This window comes from Bos grunniens, chromosome 7, assembly GCF_055505025.1.
Source record: "Bos grunniens cultivar Pamir isolate PY7600 chromosome 7, Bosgru_T2T1.0, whole genome shotgun sequence".
Classification (NCBI taxonomy): Eukaryota; Metazoa; Chordata; class Mammalia; order Artiodactyla; family Bovidae; genus Bos; species Bos grunniens.
This window is the reverse complement of record NC_141171.1, coordinates 40,902,691-40,922,525: the sequence shown is the minus strand read 5'-3', so window position 1 is coordinate 40,922,525 and position 19,835 is coordinate 40,902,691. Positions and strand designations below refer to the sequence as shown.

General features: G+C 36.7%; 1 protein-coding gene across 1 annotated transcript; it reads right to left on the bottom strand.

Annotated features, from left to right (window-relative positions):
• Nucleotides 1–5,641: 5,641 nt before the first annotated feature.
• Nucleotides 5,642–6,571, bottom strand: LOC147369179 (olfactory receptor 2G2-like). Its single transcript, XM_086413475.1, has one exon. The coding sequence runs from the start codon at nucleotides 6,569–6,571 to the stop codon at nucleotides 5,642–5,644; it is 930 nt and encodes a 309-aa protein (XP_086269601.1).
• Nucleotides 6,572–19,835: the final 13,264 nt, after the last annotated feature.

The window sequence follows — 19,835 nt, the reverse complement described above, 5'->3', positions numbered from 1 at the left end:
GTAAAGTCCTGTCACTGACTACCAACTAAACTAATATCGGTATGCCCACAAAGATTAATACCTAATCTTTCTTCCTTACCTGGAAGAGTATGCAAGAATACTGAAACTATCTTTGAGAATTTACTACACGAATGAATTTTGACCCTCAGTTATGAGTAAGAAATATCACAATGGCTAGAAAGCTACTTCTCTGGAACTGAATCTCTCTGCAGCAGCTCAGAAAGATGTTGTGCCTGCTCATGCAGTCTGTGGTACAATATGGAAATGCCAGTTGCAAATAATGAAAAAATAAATAGTTTCTAAACTAAATGCTGGAGTTTGCATAGAAACATGCCAGAAGAAAATGAGTGATCCCCGGTGATGCCAATTCTGAAAAGAATGAACTTGAAAGGGTAAAACCCCAGTGACTTATTTCCTCCTTTAGGAGTTGGTTTATACTAGGGAAAAAAAAGACTGTTAATATGGCCTTAGAAAGTTCCCAAAGGATAAGAAAATTACCATATTCCCTCTTTGGAAAATATGTTGCTCATTAAAATGTCCATAACAGAAGATCCCAGGATATGATCATGAAAAAAATGTCCTGTGATCATCATTTGTTAATATCACCTAAGGGTGTGTGTGGTAAGATACCAGGAACTTCCCTGATGGCTCAGAGGTAAAGAATGTGCCTGCAAAGTGGGAGACCCAGGTTCAGTCCCTGGGTTGGGAAGATCCCTTGGAGAAGGAAATGGCTACCCACTCCAGTATTCTTGCCTGGAGAATTCCATGGACAGAGGAGCCTGGCGGGCTATATTCCATGGGGTCACAAAGAGTAGTTCACAACTGAGCAACTAACACGAACACCAGGAACTTACCTTGACACTTTCCAGAACATGTGCCAATTAAATTTATCCTAAATAGCTGTGGAAAGAAGAGAAGTGAAAAGCAAAGGAGAAAAGGAAAGATATACCCATTTGAATGCAGAGTTCCAAAAAATAGCAAGGAGAGATAAGAAAGCCTTCCTCAGTGATCAATGGAAAGAAAGAGAGGAAAACAATAGAATGTGAAAGACTAGAGATCTCTTCAAGAAAATTAGAGATACCAAGGGAACAGTTCATAAAAGATGGGCTCAATAAAGGACAGAAATGGTATGGACCTAACAGAAGCAGAAGATATTAAGAAGAGGTGGCAAGAATAAACAGAAGAACTGTACAAAAAAGATCTTCAGGACCCAGATAATCACAATGGTGTGATCACTGACACTCACCTAGAGCCAGACATCCTGGAATGTGAAATCAAGTGGGCCTTAGAAAGCATCAATATGAACAAAGCTAGTGGAGGTGATGGAATTCCAGTTGAGCTACTTCAAATCCTCAAAGATGTTGCTGTGTAAGTGCTACAGTCAATTTGCGAGCAAATCTGGAAAACTCAGCAGTGGCCACAGGACTGGAAAAGGTCAGTTTTCATTCCAATCCCAAAGAAAGGCAATGCCAAAGAATGTGCAAACTCCTGCAAAATTACACTCATCTCACACACTAGTAAAGTAATGCTCAAAATTCTCCAAGCCAGGCTTCAGCAATACGTGAACCGTGAACTTCCAGATGTTAAACCTGGATTTAGAAAAGGCAGAGGAACCAGAGATCAAATTGCCAACATTCACTGCATCATCGAGAAGCAAGAGAGTTCAGAAAAACATCTATTTCTGCTTTATTGACTATGCTAAAGCCTTAGACTGTGTGGATCACAATAAACTGTGGAAAATTCTGAAAGAGATGGTAATACCAGACCACCTGACCTGCCTCTTGAGAAACCTGTATACAGGTTAGGAAACAACAGTTAGAACTAGACATGGAACAACAGACTGGTTCCAAATAAGAAAAGGAGTATGTCAAGGCTGTATACTGTCACCCTGCTTATTTAACTTATATGCAGAGTACATCATGAGAAACGCTGGGTTGGATGAAGAACAAGCTGGAATCAAGACTGCAGGAGAAATATCAATAACCTCAGATATGCAGATAAGACCACCCTTATGGCAGAAAGTGAAGAAGAACTAAAGAGCCTTTTGAAAGTGAAAGAGGAGAGTGAAAAATTTGGCTTAAAACTTAACATTCAGAAAACTAAGATCATGGCATCTGGTCCTATCAGTTCATGGGAAATAGATGGGGAAACAGTGGAAACAGTGTCAGACTTTATTTTTCTGGGCTCCAAAATCACTGCAGATGGTGATTGAAGCCATGAAATTAAAAGACGCTTACTCCTTGGAAGGAAAGTTATGACCAACCTAGACAGCATATTAAAAAGCAGAGACATTACTTTGTTAACAAGGTCCATCTAGTCAAGGCTATGGTTTTTCCAGTGGTCATGTATGGATGTGAGAGTTGGACTATAAAGAAAGCTGAGCACCAAAGAATTGATGCTTTTGAACTGTGGTGTTGGAGAAGACTCTTGAGAGTCCCTTGGACTGCAAGGAGATCCAACCAGTCTATCCTAAAGGAGATCAGTCCTGTGTGTTCATTGGAAGGACTGATGTTGGAAGCTGAAACTCCAAATCTTTGGCCACCTGATGCAAACAGTTGACTCATTTGAAAAGACTCTGATGCTGGGAAAGATTGAGGGCAGGAGGAAAAGGGGGCAACAGAGGATGAGATGATTGGATGGCATCACTGACTCAATGGACATGGGTTTGGGTGGACTCTGGGAGTTGGTGATGGACAGGGAGGCCTGGCGTGCTGTGGTTCATGGGGTCGCAAAGAGTCGGACATGACTGAGTGACTGAACTGAACTGAACCCTTTTATAATGCTTGCTTGGACAATAGAAAAATACTAATTTGGCCATTACAGAGAATTCAGAAAAATTACAGCAACTCAGAAAAATAACCTCAAGAATAGATCTAAGTAATTGGCCCACAGTATTGAGGTAGCTATAGAATGAGTTACAATTGAACAGCAAATGTCAAGCGTTATTACACCGCTCTGTTCTCACTAGTGTAAAATGCCACTTTACATTTTTGAGCAGATAAGTTAATAATTCTATTCTTATTTCTCTTGTCTATTCATATAATACTTTAGTTGTTCCGCAGAAGAAAAATTAATTGCTGCTTTGTTTTTATTCAAAACCAAAAAGTCCCCATTTTTCCTTGATTGTCTAAGTCTGATCATGCTTACCAACAATCTCCAAATTCTACATCCTGCCTATTAAGCTGTTTTGTGCTGATGTCAGACTATCAATAATCAATGTTGTGACTGGACACCATTGCAGTTCTTATATACTTGCAAAATACCCTTCAGCAATAATTCAGGAAACTTTGAAATATAAAGCTTTATTATTTACAAGATTTAATAATTACCCAGCACACATGGGGCCACATGGGGTTGGGGAGAAGAGTAGTGGACTTGGGGTTCTGACTTTATTGAAATCATGGGTAGGAACCTAGGATTTCTTAAGTTCATTCTTTGTAGGTGAACTTAAAACACAATAGCAGAAATTTAAAGTGCCCTAACCAGAGAAAGACAAATATATGATATTGCTTATATGTGAAATCTGAAATAAAAGGATACACATGAATTTATTTATAAAAGAGAAATATTCAAATATATACATACATGTGTGTGTGTGTGTGTGTGTGTGTATAAAGAGAGAGAGAGAGAGAGAATTAATATGCTTCAAAGAAAGGAAGAAAGCCAAAAGAGAAAAAAGTCCTCATCAGACCAAAAGGTCAGTTGTTGAAGTGATCTATGATCTCTAAAACAAAAGAGCCTTATTGGGTGGAGGTGGCCTGTCTCTTTATCAAGTAAGGTGGCCAACAATTTGTCAGATAGCCGTCTGTTATGGATTCACCACTGAAATGGGTCTCTCAGCAATCAAACCCTAAGTCAGGCATTTATGTTACAAAAATAAAAAATAAAAGAAAGAAACCTGTCAGAGCTTATGCTGCATAAGCTTGTTTTCCTTTTCATTTTTCTATTATTAAGCTCCAGTTTACTTGGATTTCAGAGATGCTTGCACCCTCCTCAATATAGGGGAAAACATTTTATTTTCAGTTATATCTTGCTATATCTGTGCATATATCATGTAAGTCTTCTAATCATTTTAAAGAAAAATGTCCTCTCTGTCACCAAAAACATTCCACTTGAAGACTATTTGGCTACTATAAGCTGTCAGACCCTTTAAAATTTACCCATAAATTCTTTCCTTTCTTACACACATATTAAAATAATTGTGATTTAGCAAATAACAGTATAAACTCATTCTTCCTTCTTCAAGGTGAGGTGCTGCTGCCTAGGTAATGTTGCTTTGCAACCGTATCAGCTTAATATAAAAAATCCAAATAAAATAAAAACACGTAGCCATTAATATTATATTGAGATAAATTTGATTTTACAATCAATTTGATGAAAGTGAGGTTTTTCTCCATCTAACATTGACTTCTTTTGTTTGACAAGAGATACCATCACACAGTGAAAATCTATCAATCATCTGAGTTGGACGATTAGCATATAAACCCTTTACAAGTGTGGATGCTGTTCTGTTCACATCTGTGTTCTCAATGCCTGAATAATTGTTAATAAACAAATGTACCTCATAAAGGAGATAAGACAAATAAAAGTTTCATGAGGAGTTAAAAATTGCATGTACCTAGTAACATATATAATGGAAAACATGATTAGTTCATTAAATAAATATCTTCTGCTTAGTAAGGAGGCCATCTTAGAAGCGCACTTGTGGTAGAAAATTAAAATGGGAAGAAGTGGATAGACTAGAGAGATAACTAAAAGGTAAAATCCACAAGACTGTATATAAGTTACAAACAGCAAATGAAATAGGAGACAGAGTTGGGATGATGTATGTTCCATTTTGTGATATTGAGAATAGTAAAAAATAACCAAAAAACCAGAGAGCTTTTGACTTAGCTTTGATGTACTAATTCTGAGGTTGTTTTAATAACCCAGGTGTAGAAGTGAAATACATAATTGAACATGAAAATATAGACAGTAAATACCTATATTGAAGCACAAATCTGGGAGTCACCTTTGTACAGATTTTACTTTAAACTTTGATCCGGTCATAGCATCATTGCCATTCTTAAACATCTACTAGGGAGAGAAACACTAAAAAGTCAGAAAATTGTCAAACAGGAGGAAAGCACAGCAATAATGAGCTTGGTGTATAATGGGATCACAACCTGAGGGGTTCAGGAATCCATGGTGAGCTGAAAGAATAATAGTGTGGATGTTTAGGATTTGTTCTTTCTGACATGAGTAATTGGTCAAAATATTTCAATCCATGCAAGAGAAAAAGTATAATACTCATGTAGTTATGACTAATAAATTAAATTTGTGAATAAACTTTATAAGCAATAAAATACCTAGAATAATCTAACTTTAATTTAAGCTGCTCAATATCATTCATTCCAGCTTATATTTATAGCTGATGTAAAGATTATGCAAATTGTTCAGGTCACCCAGCTGTTCTGTCATGAAACGGGCATTCAAACTCAAGTTTGTCCAACTTAGAATTTCAAGCTCTGTTTAAAATTTTTCTATGGAAACTTACTTATAGGGTTATGAACATAACTGAATTATTTGTTGTCATCATCCATTAAATTACTGTCCTAATACTGCTCTTTTGAATATACTTTGACAATCATGCCTCACTAAATCATAAAGTTTTCCCCATAAATTTTTTCAGTGCTGCTTTGACTTCCTTATTTCTCAGGGTATAAATAAGGGGGTTAAGCATGGGCGTCACCACAGTGTAGAAGAGAGACACAAACTTTCCCTGGTCCTTGGATCTACTCTTGGCTGGCTGGAGATACATGAAGATAATGGTTCCATAGAAGATGATGACAACCATCAAGTGGGAAGAGCAGGTCCTAAATGCTTTACGTCGTCCAATGGCTGACTTTATCTTCAGAACCGCTTGAGCAATGTTCCCATAGGACAGCAAGATGAGTGACAACGGCACCACCAAGAATAAGACACTGGCCACAAAGAGTTCTGCCTGGTTGAAAGTGGTGTCCACACAAGCCAACTTGATGAGCACAGGAACTTCACAGAAGAAATGATCCACTTTGCGATTCCCACAAAAGGGGAGTTGTAGGGTGAGGGTGGACTGTATAAGGGTGGTCGTCACCCCACTGAGCCACGCCATAGAGGCCAGGATGTTACAGAACCGAGGGTGCATGACAAAGGCATAATGTAGAGGACGGCAGACTGCAACATAGCGGTCATAGGACATTACAGCCAGAAGGACACACTCCGTGGATCCCAGGGCAAGGGAGACATAGAGCTGAACCACACAGCCACCATATGTGATAGACTTATTGGAACTCCCCAGGTTGACTAAAATCTGAGGAGTAATACTGCTGCTACAGCAGAGGTCCAGGAAGGAGAGATGGGAGAGGAAAAAGTACATGGGATTATGGAGTTTAGAATCCAAGAGGGATACGAGGATGATGGTAGAGTTGCCGAGGAGCGTCATGAAGTAAAGAAACAGGATTACCCCAAAGAGAATGAGCTCTAATTGAGGTCGGTCAGAAAAACCTACCAGGATGAACCCAAGGAGTCTGCTGCCATTGGTCCACTGCATTACTCTTGCTTTGACTATTCACTCCAGAGTGATGAAGTCACATTAAACAGAAACTGAAAGAATTTTATAGCAATTCCCTTGGCAATTAAGATCTAGAAAGAAAGAAAGAAAATGAAGTCACTCAGTCCTGTCTGACTCTTTGCAACCCCATGGACTGTAGCCTACCAGGCTCCTCTGTTTATGGGATTTTCCAAGAACACAGGAGTGGGTTGCCATTTCCTTCTCCAGGGGGTCTCCCTGACCCAGGAATCGAACCTGGGTCTCCCACATTGTAGGCAGTCGCTTTTACCGTCTGAGCCACCAGGGAATTAAGATCTAGATATTGAGAAATAAGACTTTGGATATAGGTAAAGAGAAAGGGCAAAAGTAGAGGATACTGGAGTATATCATTGGTTATCTTGTGAAGTGGCATGCCTGATCTGTTGATCACAGGTTTTCCATTTATCTTGAGGATAAAACAAAAGTTTTAAAATGCATCAAGGTTGAAATTCTCAACACCTTTTCAATATCATTTTTTTCGATATAAAAGTAATGGAATTTTGTAGGAAATGTAGGAATTATAAACATCAATGTGCCTTATCAGAATCTACCAAATAGATTAAGTAAGGTAGGACCATGATGAAACATGTGAAATATGCATCTTATTATCTGTGTAAGCAGTGCATTTATGATAATGTAGAGTAGGGAGAAGAATCTACAGAGGACAAGGCTTAGATTGAATCAACTGTGCTCTCAAAAAGATGAGAACAATCAAAGAATAAACCATGTCTTGATGGTAAGATATAAATATAGAGGGCTTCCCTAGTGACTCAGTGGTAAATAATCCACCAGCCAATATAGGAGATATGGATTCGATCCCTGATCCAGGATGATCCCACATGCCATGGAGCAACTGAGCCCAAGCGCCACAACTATTGAGCCTGTGCTCTAGTGCCCAGGAGCAGCAGCTACTGAGCCCACGTGGCACTGCAACTAGAGAATAGCCCCCACTCTCCATAACTAGAGTAAAGCTCACACAGTAACAAAGACTGAACATAGTCAAAAATAAATAAAATTATTTTTAAAAAAGAAATGAATATAGGAATGGAGAATACATTATAGGATGTCATAGGAAAAAGGAACTAAATTTGAAGCATGATTATTGCTTATTGACTATGCCACATAACAGAATAGGATACAAGGTAAATTTGACTCACTTTTTCAAGGATACCAATATCAATACATATTATCTGCATAGCCTAGGCTTTGTAGGAGGGTTTTGGTTTGCTTTAAATTTTCCTTTGCTAAATAAATATGCCTGCACAGTGTAGAATCATTTAAAACAGAAGATAGCCTAGTCCAGAAACTATGTAGGCAGCTAATAATAACAGTGTCATGCTAAGTCACTTCAGTAGTGTCCAACTCTTTGTGACCTTATTGACACATAAGGTTCATAAGGAGCCCACCGGGCTCCTCTGTCCATGGGATTTTCCAGACAAGAAAACTGGAGTGGGTTGCCATGCCCTCCTCCAGGGGATCTTCCTGACCCAGAGATCAAATCTACATTTCTTGTGTCTCCTGCATTGGCAGGTGGGTTCTTTACCACTAGCATTACCTGGGAAGTCCATAACATAACAGTGTAGACAATCACAATTAGAGACAGTGAAGTTGATATCAATAGGATGCAAGAAATGCTTCAGTGCATGAAGTGAAAATTATTAGGATTTAACTACCATTGGGATATTGAGCCAATGACTAGGAAGAAGTTAAAATTATTGAAGTTTTGCACATAATGAAATAAGAAGATTGAGTAGTTAAGAACAGTGTGTATCAATTCAGTTCCAAGTCAATTGATGCCTGGAAAAATCAGACTGATCATTTCTACAATGTTCAAGGACAAAATTAAAACCACTGTTTTGATGCCTTTCTTATCATGAAGACTTTGACCTAGAGTCCTGCCCAACCTATGACATATTGTTACCAGCTACTCATTTGACACCTAGTCATAATTAAGATCCTATGCTATGCTATGCTAAGTCACTTCAGTCGTGTCCAACTCTGTGTGACCCCATAGACGGCAGCCCACCAGGCTCCCCCATCCCTGGGATTCTCCAGGCAAGAACAGTGGAATGGGTTGCCATTTCCTTCTCCAATGCATGAAAGTGAAAAGTGAAAGTGAAGTCACTCAGTCATGTCCGACTCTTAGCGACCCCATGGACTGCAGCCTACCAGGCTCCTCCGTTCATGGGATTTTCCAGGCAAGAGTACTGGAGTGGGGTGCCACACATAAATCATATATATAACTTTTATGATTATGGCAATTGCATAATAATATGATTATGACAACTAAATGAATATAAGCACTATCCCCAGCCAACTGTCAAAACTCTGGATGTTTGAAGAACTTATGGCAAATTAATCATTATCACTCCCCAAGTCTCTTTTAAAATACAAATGTAGCTGAAAAGGGTAACACTTTAAGACCTTAAATTTTTGTCCTGAAGTTTTTATTTAAAAACAATCCTGTCAAGTTTTTGATTTTTAAACTATATCTCTTTTACCACTAAGTATGTTGTCTTAGCACAAGTTTTCAAAATTTCTCTTTTGTGTCGTTAAAATCCACCAAGACACCACCAAAGTCATATTTATTGTGCTTAGACACACATGCAATCATTGCTTCTCCTTGTGTTAATGGAAGTCTATGGAGCATGATGAAAAGTCAAGGATTTTGGAGGCAGATAAGGTTTAAGTCTTGGTCTTTCACATCTTAGTTGTATATCTTGAATAAATCTCTAGATATCACTGGGCCTTGGTTTACTTGACTGCAACATGGAGATGATGAATAGTTCTAATTTACAGTGATAATGTAAGAACTGTTTGAGGTAGTGGATCTAGAATGGCAGTGCTTTGGTTGGGGATAAAGGTGTAAACAAATATTGTATTTCATGTATGGGTGAGAGTGTTAAAACACAAGGTCAAAAGTCCTTCATGTAGTTTACTAGCCCCTCAATAATCATGCCTAAGCCATGGTGGCTTTTGACAACTCCTTCCAAGCCTCAGAAGGAAACACTTTCAGTTCTCCAAACTTAGAATGTGGTTTTCCATTGTTAAGTTTTACTGCATACTGTATTTTTAATAGTATTCACTCATACACATACTACATACTCATACTCATCATCTGCTTAGATATTTTTACATTCTTTAAGACTCAATTTAATCAGCATTTTGGCAAATCTTTACAGAAGTCACTTTTGCAATTCATTTCTACAACTCTGTATTTCTAAACTTATACATTATTAGCACTAAAGAGTACTGAATGTGATGTCTATTATCTTGATGTCCTTCATATCTAGCACAGTTTCCAAAACAATGATTGTGAAGTCAAAATCAATATATAAATATGTATAAATAAAACTTAAGGCTTCCCTGGTGGCTCAGACGGTAAAGCATCTGCCTGCAATGCGGGAGAACCAGGTTTGATTCCTAGGTCGGGAAGAAATAAAACTTGGGCTTCCCTGGTGGCTCAGATGGTAAACAATCTGCCTTCTACATAAAAGACCCAGGTTTGATCCCTGGGTTGGGAAGATCTCCTAAAGATGGGAATGGCAACCCACTCCAGTGTTCTTGCCTAGAGTATTCCATGGACAGAGGCTATTGTCCACAGGGTCACAAAGAGTCAAACATGACTGAGCAACTAACACTTTCAAATAAAATTTTAAAAGAAGAGCTTGTGGTTTATCTAATAATATATTTATCTTTTATCATTTAATATATGAAATATTTTACATATTTATATAGTAATATACTTTTATTATTTATTCCATTATATATAATTATATATTATGCTTCATTATATATGAAATAAAAGATGATCTATAATAATGAATAATACATATTCAAATACTACATTTTAATATATTAAATGACAAAGAAAAAGATCTAAATATTCAGAAAGAAGACTTTGTAATAAAGGGAAGGGGCTAAAATAGAGAATACCAGCGTGTAATATCATCAATTATCCCATGTTACCTGGTCTATTGATCAGAGATTTTCCATCTACCTTGAAAACAAAACAACTTAAAATGAATCAAGATTGAGGTTTTCATCTCTTTTTCATCGATATCAAATCTATATATACTTAATTTTTATACTCTTCTCTATTCAGCCATAAACACATTGAGGACCAGTTTTCTTATCCTTTTAACAGCATGTATTAAAGTATTTATACATGTTAAGTGAATAACTACAAATTAACTATTTCTCTTGGACATTGTATCAGCTAATGTATCCACCAAAATTTATTGTATATATACTGGGTTCTATGCTATATAAGGGGAATATTAAATTTTAAAAAGCATGAATTTTGTATCAGAAATTTTGCTGGCTAGTAGAAGCACAAGCATACTCAAGAAGTAGGCACAATGAGAAGTTTTAGGTATAGTTGCTTAGCAAATCTTATTCCATTCTATAATAACTAACAGAGGGGAGAAAAAATGGAGATAAAAGAAAGATTTCAGAAAGTGTATTTGAGTTGAGCTTTTAAGATTATAGAGCGCTCTTGAGTTGCCCAAGTTTATTTCAAGAAGCAGCAGCAGTCTGATGAGTTAAAAAAAGAAAAAAAAACAGACTTGAAATAAGCTGGTATCATCAGTCAAGCTGAAAATTATTGCCTGGAGCTTAAAGTGCAAGAGCTGGAAAGAGCGGGGGGATAGAGAAGCTGCAACCAGCAGTTGATTGATCTTAGACTGTTTAGGTACTAGAAATCCATACAGCGTTTTTATAAACTATGACAACCATGTGGGTAATTTTATGTATGGAAATGTCAAGCAATTATTCTGAAGACTTCAGCAGAGGCTAGGTGATAGGAATGGGATCTAAAACAGCAAGAAGGAAAAGGTAAGTGTCTGCTGACCTCTACTTTTACCTTCCACTGTCTCTGATCCAATTCATGTCTTTGAAAATAAAAACAAACTTATCTCATGGTACTACTGAACAGGCCATTCTGATAAGAGAATTCCAAATGGGTTTTCTCTTTATCTACAAATGTTTGTTACATGATATACAGAGAACCGCACCTCTCATAGTTGAGTTTGGAAGCTGCTTTTCACTTAGAAAAGAAAATGTATGACCTGGTCTCAATACTTTGCTGCAGAAAGTTCTGCCTGCTCTTACCATTTTTGAAACAGAGAAAATGTCTTGGCTGTTTATGTTGCATTGATTCTGCGAGGATGCCAGGACAGGACTGCAATCTGTGTAGTTGCCTAGGAATTCACTAGATAAAACATGAGATTTTGCACTTGCTCTAAGAGTGATCACTGACTACCTGGTTAACTTTGGGAAACGGTTTTATGTCCCTAGAATTAAGTGTCTTTATATATAAAGTTAGGATATTACCATCAGTTTTTTTCCATGCATCTAAGGTATATTAGCATGAGGAATTAAAATGAATGAGACACAGAGGACTCATACACCAAATGCTGTTCTGAGTTATGTGCATTCTGTGAATCTGTTTAATTCTCTCTATAAGACTAGTGGTTTTTACTATTCTTATCAACAAAGATGAGAAAATTGATGCTGAGAGTGGAGAAGTAACATGTTCAAGGAGACTTTAGTGGCAAAGCTGGAATCTGAGCCCAGATTGTACTCCCAAACTCCTCACACTGTGCTGGCCTCCTGGGTTCTTGCTAAGATGCAAGAAATGGACATATGTGTAATGGCTGTGCAACTACCACTACCTTCTAAGTCATCTCTTTAGTGTCTCATTCATTAACTCTTTCTGTTAAGAGATTTATTTTGGTGAAAACTGCCCTGTTTTGAGTTTTAGCTTCAAGCCTTCCAGGCTGTGCTAATACTTTGGAGAGCTCTCAGATATTTACATTCAAACACTCCAAGATCACGGATGGGAAGCAGTGTCACAATGGCGGTATACCAAAACCTATTTCATATATACATATCTGCATGTTCTGCTCTGAGGTGAAGAGAGGAAGGAAAATTTATTAAGAACATATAGACAGAGTCAGTGGCAGGTGGCATTCTGACAAATAATAGAGACAGAGAGTAACACTGGGAAAGAAGATGAGGAGTAAAAGAAATACAATTGTGGGGAAACTGGCAGATATTATATATCTTTGCAGCTTTTGGAGCTAGGGATATTCACGTAGTCAGATGAGCAAAACCGAGCATGAATGAAGCCAATGTTGAGAGTTTAATCTTATGGTGATATTTTCTGGTTCAGAAGTACACACCACACATGAATGTAGGGAAAGAGGTAGCAGTACAGATGTTTCTACTGTTCAGTTGAGTGAACCCTAAACCAGTAGATCTAAGCATAGCTTACTGAAGTCAATGTGTATTGGGGTTATCTGATTAGATATTGTGAAATGTTTAAATGTTGCTTACGAGAGTAAAGGGTATTGGGAAAATGTTACAAAACTTACCCATAAAGTTGCTGATACAAAGGCTTTATGTATAATTGCTTCTGAGATGCCTAGTGTGGAGTTCATAGCTGACCATTCCATCACAGGAGACTTGTACCATTCCTGCATTATTCATTTGGTTTGATCTTAGTAGGTCATTTTCCCCTTTTTACTAATTTCCCCTTTTCCCTAAAGTGAAATGAAAGAATGGAGAAAAATTGAACTGTGAAGGGGCTGGGTTACACAAATTTAATTCTTATTATAACCCCAATTTAAGTATTGTCCAGGAGAGGAAGACTTTGCTGCTATATAATTTTAATGCTGAATATCAACTATTAAAGAAATATAACTTAAGCCCTCAAAGCAGGGAAAGAACACTGTATTTTCATGAATACACCAAACCAATGAACTTTTGGAAGCCGCACAATAGTCTATCTCTTACAAACTCATTGACATCTCTTCTTTAGAAATGTATTACCCAGAGTTGGTAATGGACAGGGAGGCCTGGCATGCTGCAGTTCATGGGGTCGCAAAGAGTCGGACACGACTGAGTGACTAAACTGAATTGAACTACCCAGTTACCTTTTCCCCGCTTAGTGGTGATGTTAGTCCAAAATTATCTGCTGCCAACTCATTAAAGTTCCTTGAACTCATGATTTCATCTCTATATGTTTCTGTTGCCACTTCTGTAAAAAGGAATGAAAATTAAAATATCTCTATGCTTTAAAGAAAGATTAAAATACTTTTTAAGTTTAAATTTTAAAAGATTTTTAAGTCAATAGACTATAACCAAATTTATGCCTCTTAAAAGAAGCTACTATAAATGCTTTAGAAATCTCTCTGAAGTAGTAAACTTATGATTATAATTTGGTAGCAATTAAATGAACTCCCTTACTTTATCCAACTCTTAAAGCATGGGCATTCTTCTTTGGTCAGCATGATAGTTCAAACAGAATTCTATGAAACATATTTAGCAGTTATCCTTCCAGATGTTGTAACATTTAAATTTTGAGGAAATATTAGCTACTTAAAAAGCATGTTATCTTAATAATAATGCATATTTAGAGTAGCACAACCTTTGGAGTATGTAAAGATGTTCTGCCTCACATGGTGTTCAGAGAATAAACACAATTTATTATGAAGTTGTCAATTTTCCTGAAGTGTGGATGCTTTGCATACTACAGAGAGAGATCATGCATTTGTCCTCTGGGATACTGTGCCCCACCAGGAAATACTTATTAACAAAAGATGGCCAAGGAGAACAATTCATTGTAATCCCTAAAGTCATTTTTGGTCATTTGAAACATTTTTAATAGCCTAGAAAATTTCAATAGTATCTCTGGAGATAATGACTACCATTTATTCTTTAAAGGTTTGATAGAATCAATTACTGAGTACGTGAGCCCGAAGGCTTCTGCTTTGGAAAGTTTTATATAGGCAATGGCAACCCACTCCAACCCACTCCCAGATCTTGCCTGGCAAATCCCATGGACGGAGGAGCCTGGTGGGCTGTAGTCCATGGGGTCGCTAGGAGTTGGACATGACTGAGCGACTTCACTTTCACTTTTCACTTTCATGCACTGGAGAAGGAAATGGCAACCCACTCCAGTGTTCTTGCCTGGAGAATCCCAGGGACAGGAGAGCCTGGTGGGCTACCATCTATGGGGTCGCACAGAGTCGGACATGACTGAAGCGACTTAGCAGCAGCAGCAGCATAAATTTAAACCTATATTTTAATTCATGGCTTTACTTTATTTTTTTTCATGGCTTTTTATTTTAAATACAAGTATCATAGATTTCAATTAATACATAAAAGAAATCAAAATTGTTGCTAGTTAGCAGCTTACAGTTACTGGTATAGTTTAAGCTATAGGAAACCTACAGTCTACTAGCAAACCATACAGTTTTGTGTCATGTGTTTTGCTGTGACCTTAAATCATTTTGTTTGTTTTCTTCCAATATAATTGAAATATAATTGACACCCAGCACTGTAGTATAAGTTTAAGGTGTAGAGTATAATGATATGGATTATATATCATGAAATGATTATCATTATAAGTTTAGTGAATATTCGTCATCTCTGCTGCTGCTGCTACTGCTAAGACATACAAATATAAGAAATAGAAATTTGTTTCCTTGTGATGAGATTTCTTAGGATTTACTCTCTTAACAGCTTTCATATATAACATACAGCACTGTAATTCAATCATTTTGTACATTACATCCAAGTAGTTATTTATCTTACAACTGGAAGTTTATACATTTTGACTACCTTGATTCAGTTCCGTTTCACAACACCCTCTTCCTCTGGCAATCACAATTCCAATATTCTCTTCTACAAGTATTTTTTTTTATTTACTTCTTTGTTTGTTTGGTTTTTTAACTTTACAATATTGTATTGGTTTTGCCATATATCAAAATGAATCCACCACAGGTATACATGTGTTCCCCATCCTGAATCCTCCTCCCTCCTCCCTCCGCATACCATCCCTCTGGGTCGTCCCAGTGCACCAGCCCCAAGCACCCAGTATCATGCATCGAACCTGGACGGGTGACTCGTTTCATATAAGATATTATACATGTTTCAATGCTATTCTCCCAAATCATCCCACCCTCTCCCTCTGTAGAAATGACCTGCAATTCTGTGTTAGTTCCTGTTAGACAACACAGTTCAGTTCATTTCAGTCCCTCAGTCATGTCTGACTCTTTGCGACCCCATGGACTGCAGCACATCAGGCTTCCCTGTCTATTAACAACTCCAGAAACCTACTTAAACTCATATCCCTCGAGTTGGTGATCATCCAACCATCTCATTCTCAGTCGTCCCCTTCTCCTCCCGCCTTCAATCTTTCCCAGTATCAGGGTTTTTTCACATGAGTCAGTTCTTCACATCAGGTGGCCAAAGTATTGGCATTTCAGCTTCAGCATCAATCTTTCCAATGAATATTCAGGACTGATTTCCTTTAGGATGGACTTGTTGGATCTCCTTGCAGTCCAAGGGACTCTCAAGAGTCTTCTCCAACAACACAGTTCAAAAGCATCAATTCTTCAGAGCTCAGCTTTCTTTATAGTCCAACTCATACCCATACATGACTACTGAAAAAACCATAGTTTTGATTAGATGGACCTTTGTTGACAAAGGTCTCTGCTGTTTAATATGCTGTCTAGGTTGGTCATAGTTTTTCTTCCAAGGACCAAGCATCTTTTAATTTCATGGCTGCTGTCACCATCTGCAGTGATTTTGGAGCCCCAAAAAATAGTCTGTCCCTTTTTCCACTGTTTACCCATCTATTTACCATGAAATGATGGACCAGATGCCATGATCTTAGTTTTCTGAATGTTGAATTTTAAGCCAAATTTTTCACTCTCCTCTTTCACTTTCATCAAGAGGCTTTTTAGTTTTTCTTTGTTTTCTGCCATAAGGGTGGTGTCATCTGAGGTTATCGATATTTCTCCCAGCAATCTTGATTCCAGCTTGTGCTTCATCGAACCCAGCATTTCTCATGATGTACTCTGCATAGATGTTAAATAAACAGGGTAACAATATCAAGCCTTGATGTACTCCTTTCCCGATTTGGAACCAGTTTGTTGTTTTTTCGTTCAGTTCTAGTCGATATTTCTATACATTTCAAAATGATCACCACTATAAGTTTTGCTATAATCTGTCACCAAAAAAAAGGTATTATATAATTATTGACTATATTTCCCACACTGTGCATTTCATACATGTGATTCATTTATTCTGCAACTGGAAGTTTATAGCTCTTAATCTTGTTTGAACAACATTTGGCATTGCCTTTCTTTGGGATTGGAATGAAAGCTGAAGTTTTCCAGTCCTGTGGCCACTGCTGAGTTTTCCAAATATGCTGGCATACTGAATGCAGCATTTTCACAGCATCATCTTTTAGGATTTGAAATAGCTCAACTGGAATTTCATCACCTCCACTAGCTTTGTTCATAGTGATGCTTCCTAAGGACAATTTGACTTCACGCTATGGTATGCTTGGCTCTAGGTGAAGTGATCACACCATTGTTGTTATCTGGGTCATTAAGAGGTCTTTTTGTATAGTTTTCCTGCGTATTCTTGCCACTTCTTCTTAATATCTTCTGCTTCTGTTAGGTCCATACCATTTCTGTCCTTTGTTGTGCCCATCTTTGCATGAAATATTCCCTCGCTATCTCTAATTTTCTTGAAGAAATCTCTAGTCTTTCCCATTCTGTTTTTTCCCTCTATTTCTTTGCATTGTTCACTTAGGAAGGCTTTCTTATCTCTCCTTGATGTTCTTTGGAACTTTGCATTCAGATGCCTATATCTTTCCTTTTCTCCTTTGCCTTTCACTTCTCTTCCTTTCTCAGCTGTTTGTAAGACCCCCTCAGACAACCATTTTGCCTTTTTGCATTTCTTTTTCTTGGGGATGGTTTTGATCACAGCTTCCTTACAATATTATGAACTTCTGTCATAGTTCTTCAGGCACTCTGTCTACAGGTCTAATCCCTTGAATATATTTATCACTTCTACTGAATAATTATAAGGGACTTGAATAATGAACATAAAGGGAACATACCACAACATAATAAAAACCATATATGACAAACCATAGCTAACATCACACTCAACAGAGAAAAGCTGTAAACATTTCCTCTAAGAGCTGGAACAAGACAAGTATGTCTGCCCTTACCACTTTTATTCCATGTAGTTTTGGAATTCCTAACCATGGCAACAGAGATGAAAAATATAAATAAGAGTAATTCACATTGGAAAAGAAGTAATGCTGTCATTGTTTGCAGGTGACATGATACTGTACATAGAAAAAACTAAAAATGCTACCAGAACACTACCACAGTTCATCAATGAATTTGGTAAAGTCACAGGATACAAAATTAATACGTGGAAATCTGTTGCTTTTCTATACACTGACAATGAAAATTCAGAAAGAGAAACTAAGGAAGCAATTCTAGTTAATATCACATCAAAAAGAATAAGAATGCTAGGGGAAAAAATGACCTAAGAAAACAAAAGACCTATACACTTAAATCTGTAAGATGCTGATGAAAGTAAATGTAGATTAAACAAACATATGTAAAGATATTCTCAAATTGGAAGAATCACCATTGTGAAAATGACTGTTATCCCAAAGCAGATTCAATGAAGTCCTATTAAATTGCCAATGGCATTTTTCACAAAAATAGAATAAACTTTTTTTAATTTGTATGGTGACACAAAAGATCCCAAATACCAAAGAAATCTTAAGAATAAAGAAATAAAGTTGGAAGAAATAGTTTCTGTGATTTTGGACTATACTATTAAAACAAAGCTACAGTCATCAAAACAGTATAGTACTGGCAAAAAAAAAAAAAGACATATTAATCAGTGGAGCTCAATAGGAAGCTCAGAAATAAACCAACACACACTTATGGTCAGTGCTGTACAACAAAGAAGGCAAGAAAATAGGAGAAAAGACAGTCTCTTTAGTAAATGGTGCTGGGAAACCTGGGCAACTTCATGTAAAAGAATGAAATTAGAACATTCTCTACACCATACACAAAAGCAAACATAAAATGGATTAAAGGCCCAAATGAAAGTGCAGATACTATAAAACTTTTAGAGGAAAACAGAGGCAGAACACTCTTTGAAATAAATTGCTACAAGATCTCTTCAGATCCACATCCTAGAGTAATGAAAACAAAAACAAAAATACATAAATGTGACCTAATTAAAATTAAAAGCTTTTATACAGCAAAGTAAACCATAAGCAAAACAAAAAGACAATCCATAGAATGGTAAAAAATGTTTGCAAACAATGTGACAGACAAGGGATTATTCTCCAAAATATACAAACAGCTCATGAAGCTCAATATATTAAAAATAATAATAATAATCAATAAACAAATAGGTAAAATATCTAAATAGACATTTCTCCAAAGAAGACATACAGGTGACCAAAAAGCATGTGAAAAGATGCTCAACATTGCTAATTACTAGAAAAATGCATGTCAAGACTACAATGGGGTATCACTTCATAGTAGTCAGAATGGTCATCATCATTAATGTCTACAAACAATAAATGCTGGAAAGGGTGTGGAGAAAAAGAGAACCCTCTTACCTTGTTGGTGACAATGTAAATTGGTACAACCACTATGGAGAATACTATGAATATTCCTTTAAAAAACTAAAAATAAAACTACCATATGACCCAGCATTCCAATTCTGGGCATATATCTAGAAAAAAACAATTCCAAAAGAAACATGCACCCCAATGTTCAGCACTATTTACAATAGTCAACATATAGAAGCAACCTGAATGTCCACATGGTACACATATCCTATGGAATCAGCCATTAAAAATGAAATAATGACTTTTACGACAACATAATGGATCTGGAGATTAGCATACTAAATGAAATAAGTCAAACAGAGAAAAACAAATATCATGTGATGTCATTTACATGCAGAAGCTAAAAAAAAAATGTGATAAAAGCAAACTTATTTACAAAACAGAAACAGACTCACAGACTTCAAAAAGAAACTTATGGTTACCAAAGGAGAAAGGTGGAAAGGCAGGATAAATTAGGAATAACATGTATACCCTAAAATATATAAAATAGATAATCAGCAAGATTAAGGTATAGCACAGGGAACTCTACTCAATATTTTATAATAACCTATTATTCAGGAAAAAATTATTATTATTAAGGATTATTCAGGACAATAGTCTGAAAAATGGATATATGTATGTGTGGAACTGAATCACTTTGCTGTGCACCTGAAACTAATGCAATCTTGTAAATAAACTATACCCCAATATAAAATAAAAGTAAATTTTTAAAAGTAAATCAATAAATTGCAGATAAGTATTAATATGTACATA

What these genes read in the sequence shown, in the direction of transcription:
- LOC147369179 (XM_086413475.1), bottom strand. Translation starts at nt 6,571, where the DNA reads ATGCAGTGGACCAATGGCAGCAGACTCCTTGGGTTCATCCTGGTAGGT.